We start from the raw sequence: 15,613 nt of genomic DNA on the forward strand, positions 1-15,613 counted from the left end.
TCATCAATTTAGTTTGTCTTCAAACCTGTCATAAAGTAGTTATAGAAATGGTGATTTCCTTTCAAAGTTTATTTCTATTGTAGCACCAATTGTTGCAAAATACTTATATAATACATAATCAACTGGAATCGGTGGATATATTTTAAAAATAAGTTTGCAATTCGAAATTGAAAAAGTTTATGCGGATAGATATACTGTCCAAAATACTTTAGACCAATAACACTTTGCCATGTCGGTGTTAGGAACTATACGTCGTCTGCTTCAAAATTGTGAGAGAAATAATCTCCAAAATAGATTTTTAAATTGTGTATGTAAATTCAATAAATCTATAATAATTGTTGATAATAAATATATTTGGCTCATAATTTGTTATTATATTCTGGTTTATAATTTTAAGTAAGCAACAGAATGGAAATTATTTATTTAAATAAAAATATTATTGTCAATAGGTACACGATTGGTCTAGCATTTCCAGGCCGTGTGTGGTGGATGATGCAATAACACGCAGTGGATTTGTTTTCCTAACGGCTGGATTCAAATTTAATTATTATTGTATAACATTTTGTTTTGTTGTTTTTGACGGTATATAAAAATGCAAAAATATGAAAAACTTGAGAAAATTGGGGAAGGTATGTATAAATTGAATATCTATTAAGTTAAAGTTGAAAATGGGCTTACTTACCGATCATTCAAGAATGAATGAATCCCATCGGTAGGCCTAAATAAGTAAAACTAAACTCTAGGCCTAACAAAGGCAGGGTCAGCGATCAAAAAAAGCGGTCCGCGACCAGGACGGAAGTACCACTCCATATATAAGCTAGGCCTAGAGATTTTTTAAAATGGGAATTGTGTATGCTTTTAAACATGCATAAGGCTTAGGCCTAGATATTAATACTTTACATTTTTGAAAAATAATTTTCTAACCGAAATTCATTTTTTTTTTAATTTACAATTTTTTTTGGACCAAAATTCTGTTTCTTTGTTGTGAAAGTGTGCAACCTTTAATATTATTTGATTTGATTTTAATAGGAACTTATGGAACAGTATTTAAAGCAAAGAACAAAGATACGCAGGAAATCGTAGCTCTAAAGAGAGTACGTCTTGATGACGATGATGAGGTATGTATGGCCAGTTATAGAATGAGGCAACCGCAATCGGCAGATGTGCATGTGGTGTATAGACTATCGGTACTTAGGTTTTGACCATTCTGTTGTCTATATCAGCACAGCGTAGGGCCTAAGAATAAGACAGATAAAAAACTTTACATTAGACCAAATGGTCAACGGTGCCGATTAAAAAAATAATAAATAAAGCTTTGTCTACACTATCAAACTAGTGTGCTATGTCCAAATATGGTAGTGATATACCCAAATATGTTAGTGGTATGACATCATCATGTTCATATATGGGCACATAATTTTTTTGTCACATAAAGTTTGATAGCGTAGACAGAGCTTAACTGTGTTTTTGTCATTAGGGCGTACCAAGCTCAGCATTAAGGGAAATCTGCCTGTTAAAGGAACTAAAGCACAAGAATATTGTCCGTCTTCATGATGTACTACACAGCGAGAAGCGGTTGACTTTAGTGTTTGAATATTGCGATCAAGACTTGAAGAAGTACTTTGATGCATGCAATGGGGAAATAGACCAGGATGTAGTCAAAGCATTCATGTATCAGTTGCTACGGGGTTTAGCATTTTGCCATAGCAACAACGTCTTGCATCGTGACCTCAAGCCACAGAATCTACTTATTAATACGGTAAATATATTACGATAATGTTTAAATATCATTTATATTGTTTTTTTTGTTTTTTTTATTATATTTATTTCCTCCAGAGAATACAGCAAAAACATTAAATATAAACACAATTAAATATAAAATAGCTTGAGTGAGGTCCTGATAGGAGAAAAGGAGGGCATACTAAGAAGGAACAGAGTTCCTGTGTGCACAATAAATATTTGGAATCCACAAAGCACTAGTATCAGCAAAACACAAAATCGATCAATTAATGATGGTACAAAAACAAAAAGTGTTTGTCTTTTCTAATACTGTATAAATTAAATTAATTTTAAGAAAGTTAAAAATATTGTTTGAAATTGAAGATACCTAATTTTCAGATACAGTATTTCTTTTAAACCAGTCACAGTGTTTAGAAGTACATACTAGAGTGCTACAGTACAGGTGGTTCAAATAATTTTTTTCAGAATGGAGATCTAAAGCTTGCTGATTTTGGTCTTGCCCGTGCTTTTGGTATACCTGTCAGGTGCTACTCAGCTGAAGTTGTCACCCTCTGGTACCGTCCTCCTGATGTTCTTTTTGGTGCTAAAGTTTACACAACTTCAATTGATATGTGGTCCGCAGGATGTATATTCGCAGGTTGTAGAAATTTGTATAATTTTTTAAAAAGATAATTGCACAGATTCGATGGATTCTATTTTAGCTCTGTCTGCACTATCAAACTTTATGTGACAAAAAAAATGTGATGTGCACATATATGGGCATGATGATGTCATATCACTACCATATTTGGGCACATCACACTTTTTTTTGTCAAACTATTTTGATAGTGTAGACAGAGCCTTATAGCTACAGTATAGTGTATATTCATTCATTCATTTCCTTTATTTCGGATAGTACAAAACATACAAAATAAAAAGAGAACAAATTTCCCCAGGAAATTAACAATAGCATCTTCCACAAAAAAAACCTAAGGTATCATAAAATATCTGAATGTTATTCGTAACAAACATCATGCTTGTGCTATTATAAATAACTTGCTTCAGTAGCTTACGTAACCTTTTTCTAAAGTGAACTCTAAATTAGGTCACAGTACTATCACTGAATTTACTCCATAGTCATACAGAATACATTAATGCAATTCATTTATAGTAGGCCTAAGTTAGAAATTACAGAATACACTTTCAACAACAATAAACTGTGTTAGATAAATCATGAATGATTCCACCGAACTTATGAGTTAAAATAACTATAGCTATAACTTCAGGCGTCATGCTTGCCATATGATTGTTTGTTGCAAATGTTTCTTGTTGTTTTATCATGCTAATTACTCCCTTATTTACATAAAACCTGTCCTATTAGTACTCTAGGCGTTGTTTTCTGTTCTTCTGATGATGAGAATAGTTTCTCGAAACATGTCACATTTTAAGGCAGTTTGCCTATTCATTAAATGCCTTGCTATAGTTATTTTAACTAATAAACTGTGTACTTTTAAAGTAAAATGAATAAAGTACTGTACAGTAGTTATTTCAAATATGAACAGTGCCCTCTTTCTATATTCTTTTAAATTTTGATATTCATATGAACATTTTTATTTTTTAAATATAGATTACCATCAGAATCTCTACTATTTAAAATGTTTAATATATTGTATATAAGTTGAAGAAATTCGAAAAAATGGTCTTATTTACTGTGCATTGGTTTAATCATTATAGAGATGGGTAATGCAGGACGACCTCTATTTCCGGGGAATGATGTTGAGGATCAACTGAAACGTATATTTAAACTTCTTGGAACACCTACAGAAGATACATGGCCAGGAGTTTCTAAACATCCAGATTACAAGGTATAAAGCTCTGTCTACACTATCAAACTAGTGCCCAAATGTGGTGGTGATATGCCCAAATATGGTAGCGATATGGCATCATCATCTCTATATATGAGCACATCACATTTTTTTTGTCACATAAAATTTGATAGTGTAGACAGAGCCTAATGAGCAAGATTATGCATTATTGTTGTACTTTACAAATGCATTTAATAATACAGTATTTGCAACATAAAACTTCATTTCAAATTCAACATAATGAAAAACCATGTGACCAGATTATCATGTTTTTTATACTTTGTGTGTTATATTTAATCTTAAGAACTTTGTCTTTGTATCAAACAACAAGTTTAAAATATTTTTATATATTTGACAATAAATGCTGTGCAAGCAGCGCATTCATTCAGAAACGTAACCTGTAGCTTAGCGCTTAAAGGTTAACAAACTAGTATGCATTTCACAGTGAAACAAATGCATTATATATTTGTTTTGTTGTATTTTCAGCCCTTTCCAATATATCCAATGTCAATGTCACTGTCAAGTATTGTTCCCAACATCAGCTCAAAAGGTCGTGACCTTCTGCAAGTAAGTCCTTTGTTTTTTGTGTCCCATTTTATTTCATCGCTTAATAAATAGACAACAGACAGAAATAAAGTTAGGAATGATTGAAAAACCTGCGTGTTAAGATAATATTTCAGGGCTTTTTTGTTAAGGGATAAATGAGACCTGTAGAAATACTGCAGGTAAGGTTTTAAGTAGTTAGTTGTATACATATATAGTGTAAAGCTCTGTCTACACTATTAAACTTTATGTGACAAAAAAATCTGATGTTCCCATGATTTCATATCACAACCATATTTGGGCACATCATCACTTTTTTTGTCAAACTTGTTTGATAGCGTAGACAAGAGTTTTGGATCAGAAATGTTGACCATGACATTTTGAATTTGTCTTATTTCCGCCGTTCATGATATTTGAAAATAAGAAAAACAGATTTTTCAAGTTTTGCATAGAATTTAGTTTATTGAAATTTCTTTACATGATTTATTTTGTGCGATATAACGAGTGGGAGGTTACATCCTATTGTACAGGTGTATTCTTTGTCACTAAACACAATTCTGTTCATTTTTTTGTAATTCAAATGTATAGCTTCAGGTTACCTATGTGAAAACCTTGAATGATTTATTTGTATATCATGAAAACCGAATGATTTACACAACAAAAAATAAAAATCCAATACTGTAAAAGATTTGAACTTGGTGAGATCATAAAGAATATTTTGTTGCATTGGATTCCGCTTTCCTTTTTACACAGTGCAATTATTGGTTATCCGCACTTGGCGGATAACCCCTTGTTATTGTCACGATCTTTTTTTTTTTCTTCTATGTTATTCTTCTTTCTTTCCCGGAATTTTGTTGGCAGCATATCTCTAATTCTGGTCAACATAAGATTGTATAACTTTGTCATAAGAGTGACCTGTAGCTGTAGATGTGCAAGAAATTTCGTTATATGACGTTAGAGTCGCGCAGCGTAAGTTACGCGCGATTTTATGAATTTCAATGATTGATCATAGATTATAAACCAAAAGTCATTTTGTATTGACACTTGGTGAAAATTTAAGTCATATCAAGGGCAAACTTTCTATGGATTAAAAATGGCATGTTTCACAAAAAGTTACGCGCGCACGCGCATTTAAAATTTCAAAATGCGCAAAATTAATTTCTAATCAACTTTCTACGCTGATCATAAAATTTTAAGCATGTCAAAAATTCCCGCACGCGCGAAAAAATTTACGCGTATGGTGCGCACAGAGCATGAAAATCATGTTTTTTTTTCTTGAATTATGATTTTCCAGCCTTTTCTAGTCATTTTAAAAAAGATTGACATCATTTCAAATTAAAATGACGTCATACGAACACGTTGATTTATACCATTTGCGCGCGTTTTAGTTGAAAAAGTTAGAAATATTGTCAAAATAATGCCAATTTTGAATCTATTATAGCTCCTCAGTTTTCTGGAAGCATGTCATAGGATGGCATAATAATTGTCGACGTTCATAATAGTTTAACGTATGTGCATGTTGCATTTCCGCGGATAACCCGAACTCGTCAAAGTGACGAGTTCAAATCTAGTTATCTCTTTAAAACTATAAATGTACTGCATTTATTAAAAGCATTAAAGATTGACGGAAGCCATGAAATAATATTGTTATAGAAAATAATAGTACACTACAGCTATTTAATATTAACTGCACTACAATACAAAAGTTATATTCTGCTCTACATAATTTAAATATAGACATTACTACTTAAATAGAATATAGTACATATTGCTAAAGTCTGTGACTTGTACCCCCAAATTCATACAAGAACCTCCTACCATACTAAATTTAGCCTTTCTCTACACATGTGTTATTTCCTGTTTTGCATACTGTACACAGAATTAGGGAGATCTGAATTGTCCAGGTGTATTTAATAAAAGCACAGACAACTTGTTATCATGAATTTGACAATTTAGAAAATTGTTTTGTAAGTGTTAACAAAATGTATGTCTGCATTTTGAGTTATCAACATTCAGTTTTTAGAAGTATTGCGTGGTTGCAATACATCTTTGAATGATTTTAATCTTTTTTTCCAGGAGACACATCTCATTGATTTCCATACAAATCTTTTGTGTATGCAATTATATATGATACAGGTGATTTCACAAAGACTGTTCCAATTCGTTGCCCTTTTCTGCTATCAATTATATAGTGTATTGACCTAGTAGACGGGCTTTAACAATGCCTAGGCCCAACCTTCCACAATTTAATACCATGCACAGCTCTCTCCTGTGAAAGTGGCATACTATTATTTGGCATCAGATACAAATATGAACACAATACATATATACACTTTATACAAATCATATCAACAAGATTCAAACTAACAAATGATTTACTGCAATTTACTGCAGTAGTAGCAGTTTGATTTCTGACTGCATTTCAGTTTTAACCTCCGACTCCGACCGATTTTCCATACCCAACATGAATCCATTTCTGGCGTAGCTTCTCTGCCTCTTCGATTGTTAGTTCTGTTATTATCTTTTTATTTTCTCCTTTAAATATTTCAATGACTTCAAACTCATCATCGGACACCGACTCTACCTGCAGTCCTTTCCATTTCAGTTCAATGTAGTCTTTCAAGGCCTAAAAATGGAAGATATGCATTGTTATTGTATTATAGCAAATACTGTATGATCAATAATTAATGTAGTGTAGTTGTAACTTTGGTAGTTAATAATAATAATCTTGCCTCCCAATCCCAATATTTACATAGGGCCTGGGTTTGCAATTCCCAACCCTTTCTACACCACTCCCTCAGCCTCAAATGAGATTTCCTTTAATATTAAAGCACAATCAATTATATTTTATCCATCCTGTAATTGGCAAGTTACTTTCTGTTGGATGTGTATGAAATAAAAAAGATTAAAAGTTGTTCATCTTTGTGGAACATGTGTAGTAGGATTATTTTCAAATGTTGATGTTTTTACTGCATGGAAGTGAGAGAATGCATTGTACTAAAAAAAAGTAGTAATATAGTTGTGTAATAAACATTTGGTCCTTGTAAATATTCTATTTATAAATCCATTGGGATTCAGTAAAGCTTTAAAAGTAATCGGGTACGCTCCCTTGATGGCATTCTAGGCCCATTACATCATGGAATCAGTGTACTACTCAATAGACATACTGTACTTGTAGCTCCAGAGAAGAGGTTAGCTTTGAAGGTAACGAGAACATCGTCGATTCACCAGTAGGCTAATCCCATTGATGAGAAGTTCAAAGGTCATGCCAATCATCAAGGTACCTATAATCATAAATAGTTTTTAAGAAGATTCATCGCAAACCCTGACTGCCATTCATATGTACGATGAAACAAGTGACACAAATGAGCACAGCTTGACTTCAACAACGTGATGTGAGAAATGATAGTAGAAAGTGAATTACTGCTTAGTAACAACATTGAGGAAGACATTTCAGTTCAATTTTCTTTACTATGTCGTCCTGTGACTGTGTAGTCAGCTTTTATTGCAAGAATGATTCTTACTTAGGATCGAAAAAGTAAAACAATCTTTAAAATTGAATTTTCAAATAGGTTTTTTTAGAATAAATGTTTTAAAAAAAATGAATAAATGTTTTAAAAAAGGAATAACATTTTTTTTAAAGGTCATGTTGGAACCATCATGGTACAATTAAAACATAAATCCGGCAAAAACTTATTCTTATACAGTACTGTATAGGAAAGAAAACCTTGACCATAATAGTGTGAAAGGTCATTCTAATAATCTGTGGACAATAGAGTTTTTTCCACGAATTCATTGCCATAATTAGTATCAGTGGTTACAGTATGCTGCTCAAAGAGATAACAATAGGTTCTTTTTAAAACATTGTTATGCTTACTAATGGTATGCATATTCTTTTTTCCATTACTCAAGAACAAAAACTGTCTTTTGGATTTTAGTTTATGAGTAATTATAGAATTTCATAAAATCGCGCGCAAGTTACGCTACGTAAATCTGACGTCATCCAAAAGATCGAACAAGTTCAGGTCAAAGTCTTTAATGCTTCCAAAGTTACAAAATTGTCGGTTTTCAAGATTTTGAGAAATGCTTTGCACAACAATCTTGGAAGAAAGAAAGAAAGAATAGCATCGTTGGAAGAAAAAAATAAAAGATACTTGACAATCACAATGGTTTTCCGCAGTAAAAGTGGATGAAACATTAAATACTGTGACGTGATTTGGTGAGTGTGTAACATTGATAAACGTGATCGGAAGAATGTGCAACATGAGTCCAAACAGACACATCACAACCAACACCATAGAAATAGAATCAAGTTGAGGAAATTGTCGAAATAAGGAAAACTTTTAGAAGAACTGAAGAAAATAGTGTTTTAGAAATAGAATGAGCCCACAAAGACAAGAATTAAAGAAGTGTTTTAACTTTAAATGTTACTTCAAGTGCATAAAGCCAACAAGAAGTAAAATCAAGTTGTGGAAATTGTCGAAATATGGAAAACGTTTGAAAGAACTGAAGAAAATAGTGTTTTAGAAATAGAATGAGCCCACAAAGACAAGAATTAAAGAAGTGTTTTAACTTTAAATGTTACTTCAAGTGCATAAAGCCAACAAGAAGTAAAATCAATTTGTGGAAATTGTCGAAATATGGAAAACGTTTGAAAGAACTGAAGAAAATAGTGTTTTAGAAATAAAATGAGTCCATAAAAGACAAGAATTAAAGAAGTGTTTTACTTTAAATATTACTTCAAGTGCATAAAGCCAACAAGAAGTAAAATCAAGTTGTGGAAATTGTCGAAATATGGAAAACGTTTAAAAGAACTGAAGAAAATAGTGTTTTAGAAATAGAATGAGCCCACAAAGACAAGAATTAAAGAAGTGTTTTAACTTTAAATGTTATTTCAAGTGCATATAGCCAACAAGAAGTAAAATCAAGTTGTGGAAATTGTCGAAATATGGAAAACGTTTGAAAGAACTGAAGAAAATAGTGTTTTAGAAATAGAATGAGCCCACAAAGACAAGAATTAAAGAAGTGTTTTAACTTTAAATGTTACCTCAAATGCATAAAGCCAACAAAACGAATGCTGGTCAAAAAATCTTGCTTGATCCTCTGGAGAAAGCCTGGTAACCACCATGTACAGTCCGTGGGATGACATGCTGATGCTCTGTTGTGACGTCGCAAAGATGAACTATTCTAGCAGTAGTGTTTCTGATACTGTTCAAATGTCTAGTAGTACTACAGTAGTACCAACACAGGTTTAACGTATGAATGAAAGTACGCTAGTGACACCTGTAAAATGTCTTCTTGTACCGGTTAACCAATGAACACTATTGACACTCGTGTGTATAGTACGTGTATGTCGTTGGGCTGTTGAATCTGTCAACAAAACGTCTGCAAATTGGTTATAACACTTTTAGCTTTCTTCTACTTCCTCACTACCACGGAGCTTTCAATTGAAATGATTCAAAAACTGTACGATGTATTTGTATGCTGACATGCATGGTTGGACGAATTACAATAGAAACATATCCTCGAAATACCAGCTTTTGCCAATTTGTCTGATGGAAAATTCCCGGACTTGTAAACAAATACTTTACTTGAGTGACGTCATTGTTATTATGAATGCACAGACATATTTCCAGGTACTTCATTATACAAAGGACCATTGAGCCACTGTTAAGTAGCGAGACATGGTGGAAAGTTTTAAACTCATTAAGTACATGCATTTTTTAACCTTGCTATTTTATAAAATCACGGTTATTTGAGATTTTTTTACCCGGATCAGTTAGTTTCATGGTCCAATTGTCGGTAACTCATTGGTGGTTAGGTTACTGACTTATTACCCAGCGAAGTAAGCATGAATGGGCCTAAAGCTGCCCTAGACGTGTATGCCTCCTGGTCTTGAAACCTGAATTTTGATTCGATTCCAAACGAAATTGGAAGTTTAATTTACGGAATTTACCGTCTATATGCTCCTTTTTCAATAGCTACTACGATTGTTTGACCTATGGCCTACCCTATACAAATTTCGTTAATTAGTTGCTATTCATCAATTTTGCTGTTGTCCATGGTACATCTGCATGCATGGCTGAACCAAACGGAAAAGACTTCCGCAACACTAGTGAAAACGGATGAATACTTGCGTGTATACTATGATTTAAATTCACCGCACAATTTGAAAGCATGTGCACAAACGGTGCATTATAGTATTATAGTATCCTGCTCGCGATTTTTTTTCGTACTTAAGTTAGGGACCCCTTATGTGATAGATAGCCGAACTACTCCCCAAATATAATTAAACCTAACCCTCTAAATAATCTCTCACTATAAAGTAAAAAGAAGTTTCCCATGGGATTCGAACCCCATACATCGACATAAAAAGTCCATAGTCTAAGCCATTCGACTAAACAGACGGCTCGACAGAAAGCGGTTGCATTAGTGAATTGTTGTTAGATCAATTCTTACCTTATGGATATGAATAATGAATATTCATGTTTATTTTGTGACGTTTCATGAGGGGTCCCCAACTTATATACGGAAAGAAATATCGCATCCCGCTCACTTTAAGCGTTTAAAGCCAATATACCTTTCATCTATTATCATGGTTTTATATATATTAGGTCATCGCGTATTAATAGTAGACTACTTTACTTGCATGTCACGTACGGCACGTCATCCACCCCGGAGTACGTAACCATAAGTTAATTATTATAATAGTTTTATATTAAAACTTACGCCTCTTTATCTTATTAGTAACCAATACATCTGATAGTTTGACATTTCTGTGGGTTTGGCACTTTCCGCCATTGACCTTTATGGCAACATCATAATACTCTTCCAGTAATGGTGAACTACGATTTGCCTAAAGGCTGTGGATTTCTTAAATTAAACCAAATTTGCACATTTTACTTGACGCATTTGTTTTGATATTCTAATTTTATTTGATTAAACATTCAGTACTTTTCACGTTATTTAAATATTTTATTGAAGACTTATATATCATGAAAAGTTAATTCAAATTACGTCACTCATTTTATATTTATATCCAGTATATTGTAAAATATGGTGTTGATGTCTCTATCAAAAAATATGTTTAGACAATATTTTAACCTTGTTCCACAGAATAACAAATGCACAAAACAGAATAGGGTTCGGTTCGTGGCGAACATGACCTCCCTATTGGTTCTGTACAAAAATCCGCCAAACACAATGAATGAATTAACATGACGTAACAAGGCATTAAGTTTTAACCTTTCGAGGAACATGGGGACGCTTTAGAGAACTTTGTATTAATTACGATTAATCTTAAATCTATAATATCTTTTGTCACGTGGTTTGCTTCCTCCTTAACGACCTCATTAACGAAATACTTTTTACTTCTGATAGCATCTTCTAATCTGCAACCCGTCTTTACGGATGTCTGCAGAAGACGGTCTCCAGCACTCCTACTTTGCCGACGTCAGTCCTGCCATTAAAGCCTGAGACGGATCTCTTCTGCGTTGCCGTTTTAATGGTTACGGTTGGTGTATATTGATGTCTTGAGAGACGTGGTAAAATCATGATGTCGATCCAAGAACACTTTAGCGACGTCACAACACTCTGTCATGTTGTCCAATCTCTTGCCAGTGCCATCAATGGTATTTCGAAAGAGGATTGGCGATAAGCCTTGATCTTTATATTATAGACCTATTTTAAAAATCTTCTGTGATGTTTTCGCTCGTTCTGGAACGTTGCAACGATCTAGATCTTCTAAAGTATGGAAAATCAGGACCAGTGACGGATGCCAACCGGATTTGTACAATATAAACTTACCGATTTGTTTAGCAAAGCAAATAATACAAAACAGGGATCAAGTAAAACAGATTTTAATGACTGAATCATTATGTATTTATTTCTTTTTACCGATGCATTATTTATAAAACAATGATGTGTTAATTGTACTATTGCATTTGGTATAGGCCTAATTTAAACATTTTGATACACGTGAAACAGCACCTTTACACAACTCACAAGCTATGGCATTTTGTTTTTAGGCATGCGCAGTTGTTTCGTTACGCTGTATATTTCTAGAGCAATCAGAATATCTATTTCACAAGGCTGCAATCTTTGGTTACATTCTATAACAGCCAATATGCCCGGTGCAATATTTAAATTTTGCTAGTTTTGTCTATAATGGCCAGTGTTTTAATTAAACTAAAATTATTTTTAATAATTAATTAAAAATTGGAAAGAGCAGTTTAATAAGTAGCGTATTGTATTCAATATGCTCCATAAATAACGAATAGAGTACTAATTTTAAGTGGCTATTAGTAATGTTAGTTTTTAATATCTCTTAAAATGGAATGTGTATCTGTTGAAGCTGATATAAATAAATGCTTTTGGGAATAGTAAAGATACGATCGAATCATTATTCCATAAGAACATCATATTGCACTGTACTCTAAACATCTCGATGTTTGGTTATTATTATTAAATTATTATTTTATTTTGTAAAGGTATTTTTATTTTGTAAGGTTTAAGAGATATTGAAATAAATGATATTATTTAATCGATGTTTTTTTTCTTTCTTTGTGTGGGGGCGTTTTAAAGGCAACACGGTGACCTACAAATTAACTAATAAAGAAAAATACAAACCCCGTATAATATTTCAAATAAGCAAATCGCTTTAAATCATAATGCTTAGTTGGCACTATAGGACGCAACGCGACAAAGCACGTATGAGATGATCCGTCCCTTGTGATTGGTCAATTGACGTTTCGTCTTAACGCGAGAACTAAGCTTCTGTACACTATCAAACTTCATGTGACAAAAAAATGTAATTTGCACATATATGGACATGATGATGTCATATCACTACCATATTTGGGCATATCACTACCATATTTGGGCACATCATTTTTTCACTAGATTGATATTGTAGACAGAGCTTAATAAAAGACAGAAATGTGCCTAGAATATGCAAGTGTCAGTGACATTATTTGAACGCGCGCGTACAGTATGCTTTGTTTTGTGTACAGTTAGAGTATGTCAACATAGGTTATTGTGAAATACTATAATTCAATTCACCTTTTGGCGATCAGTTGCTTTTTTTTTAAAAGATAACACAAATGGAATGAATGAAGTAGTAATTTTCTTCGCAAATGTTATCTCAGTTTGACTGAAAAACGAGGTTAATGCGAAAATTATAGGATTCAGGATTTAGTAAATGAAATAACAAAGTTTACAAGATTAGCAAGCACGAGACAGTTAACCCATGAAAGATTAGTTTAAACTAATTACTCCATGGTTAACCTTATAAACTCAGCTGGCCAATCGCAGATGAGATTAAAATCCAATCGATCATTTCACTCCAATTTCCGTATATTTTTTTAAAGAGTAACTATATTTGTGTATAGTAATCAAAGTTGGAGAATGCAATTACAGCAAGACAAATGTAACATTAAGAGGTTGTTGAGTTATTGGAAAACCATTTTCCTTTTCCGGAACGAAAGAAAGACGGTAATTTATACAAAAGACTGAACTGCGCATGCGGTTTGTTCATTACTCTATTTGGTCGATTTACATTCAGTCTATTCTTCAGCGACCGAAAGATTTTTGTGTGTGTATACAATTGGTTTGATGACTTGCGTGTCCTCACTAATGGATACTTGCTGCTTGGCATGGGCCATTAGATGCAATTTTAAATTTGTTTTAGTTAACGAAACATTTCGTCATACCATAGCGTATATATCAATTGGGCATATTATATATTTTTTTAAATGAAAGGTTCTAGCACTTTTTAACACGTCATAGACCTTTATAAAACAATGAGAATAAAAGCCTAGAAAGAACAAAAAGAGATGAAAATGTTTTGTACTAATGATAAAATTCAGGTAATTTCCAGAATAATGGTGACGATTGGTCTACTAGCGTTTCTCAACAACACCCACCTCCGCCCCCTCCAACTAGTCATCCAGTCATAAACACTGCTCAGTTAGGGAGAAAACCAGCACTATGGTAAAAAAAATATAGATTATCTGATAAAACTCCTAGAAAGTAGGAAGCCTTATGCCATTTCCCCCTGACTGTGCTAAAGAAAGTTTATTTGGCGGTAGTAGAATGGACCGATACATGACTAAACTTCGGCTTTTTTTAATAGATGTGAAAAATATTCTTTTCTATAGATTTATATTTTTTTTTTAAAGTAATATTTTTACCGGTTTCTGTTCGGCTCCTCAGACTGCAGATCTAATTAAATATTCAATTCGACTTATATTCAAAGAGAGATTCAATGACGTCATTTTTTACTGAGCTTAAATTAATATTTATCGTAAAGCCGCGGTCACATTATGAAAGCGACCATTTATTTCATTCACTCAAATGTCCATCAGATTCAAAATACACAAGCATGACATTTATTGCAATTTTGTTTGCAAATAATCGATTAGGCTTAACATGATGTTACATGGTGCGCCTACATTAAAAACATACATTTCTTCTTTTTTTTAAAGTTATTTTTAAAACGCCAAACATCTTTAAGCAATCACTATAACATTCTTTGAATATAATTATTTTCATTTGCGTTTATTTGTGTGTGTGTGTGCAATATGAATAAATACAATGTAAGCAACAACACGGCGCGTCAGAGAAACACGCACTATTTCATAATTTGAAAATGGATACGATTTTTTGGGCGCGCATGTCATCTTTTGTTGTTCCTGTTTTTTGTGATGAATTTCCAAATAATCTTAATGTAACTAGTTTTTAGTGGGCCTCCTATCACAAGCCTCTTGGGGTTTCCTGGAGATTCCTTTCATCTTTTTAAAATGTGTTACTCTTTTCTTCTTATGTATTCTGTTTGTTTATGAGATGAATAAAGAGATATTGTTTGTTTGAATATTACATTAAATCAGTTGGTTAATTCGCCTCTATGTTTATTAACGTTAGCGTATAATATTTTAGGCATACAAAACCATTTAACGTATTTATTAAGTTGATTTTTTGATTGCCGTTGCACTCAACGTGATTAGCATAAGACCGTCCAGAAAGAAGTCATTTGACGACGCGCACCGAGTGACGTTGATATAAAATTCTCTCGCATTTAAAATTAGAAGGGAAAAAAAAACGTTTTTAACAATCCGTCGCACATCGTGTATTCTCTTGGGTTTAATTTGAATTGCGATTCGTATACAAGAGACAATACGTTAAATTCCACGTATAGGTAATGCATATCAGAGTGCATATTCTTTGAATATGCTATTATTGTGTCATGATTCCTGCCGTTAAAAAGTCAAAATATTGCGACAGTGGATAATGTATAAAAGTGTGATGTGCCCAAATATGGTAGTGATATGCCCCAATATGGTAGTGATATGACATCATCATGTCCATATGGGCACATCACATGTTTTTGTATCATAAAGTTTGGTAGTATAGACAGAGCTTAAGACCTGATGAGTTCGCTTTAGAAAAGCCCAATACCATTGCCTCGCGCGCAGCACACGTGTAAATGG

General features: G+C 33.0%; 1 protein-coding gene and 1 long non-coding RNA gene across 3 annotated transcripts; one reads left to right on the top strand and one right to left on the bottom strand.

Annotated features, from left to right (window-relative positions):
* The first annotated feature begins 511 nt into the window (after window positions 1-511).
* Window positions 512-12,019, top strand: LOC144841378 (cyclin-dependent-like kinase 5). Of its 2 annotated transcripts, none has more exons than XM_078697697.1 (7): window positions 512-629; window positions 1,030-1,118; window positions 1,478-1,759; window positions 2,206-2,377; window positions 3,454-3,584; window positions 4,071-4,151; window positions 11,244-11,363. In XM_078697697.1, exons 1-7 carry the CDS (start codon window positions 593-595, stop codon window positions 11,346-11,348), a joined length of 897 nt encoding a protein of 298 aa, XP_078553823.1. In that variant the 5' UTR covers window positions 512-592; the 3' UTR covers window positions 11,349-11,363. The 2 variants fall into 2 exon arrangements, with proteins under 2 accessions (XP_078553823.1, XP_078553824.1); XM_078697698.1 differs by lacking the exon at window positions 11,244-11,363 and adding an exon at window positions 11,508-12,019 and having other exon boundaries at window positions 513-629.
* Window positions 4,561-9,586, bottom strand: LOC144841379 (uncharacterized). The gene is made up of 3 exons (XR_013612021.1): window positions 9,373-9,586; window positions 9,175-9,329; window positions 4,561-6,753 (listed from the first exon to the last, which is right to left on the bottom strand). It is a non-coding gene; the product is annotated as an uncharacterized LOC144841379 (long non-coding RNA).
* Window positions 12,020-15,613: the final 3,594 nt, after the last annotated feature.

Source organism: Antedon bifida, chromosome 4 (assembly GCF_963402885.1).
Source record: "Antedon bifida chromosome 4, ecAntBifi1.1, whole genome shotgun sequence".
Taxonomy (NCBI): Eukaryota; Metazoa; Echinodermata; class Crinoidea; order Comatulida; family Antedonidae; genus Antedon; species Antedon bifida.

Excerpts from the sequence above, each read along its gene's own strand:
- LOC144841378 (XM_078697697.1), top strand. The coding sequence starts at position 593 with ATGCAAAAATATGAAAAACTTGAGAAAATTGGGGAAG. Across the intron at positions 1,760-2,205 it reads AGAATCTACTTATTAATACG|AATGGAGATCTAAAGCTTGC; the intron begins GTAAATATATTA and ends AATTTTTTTCAG. Across the intron at positions 2,378-3,453 it reads CGCAGGATGTATATTCGCAG|AGATGGGTAATGCAGGACGA; the intron begins GTTGTAGAAATT and ends TAATCATTATAG.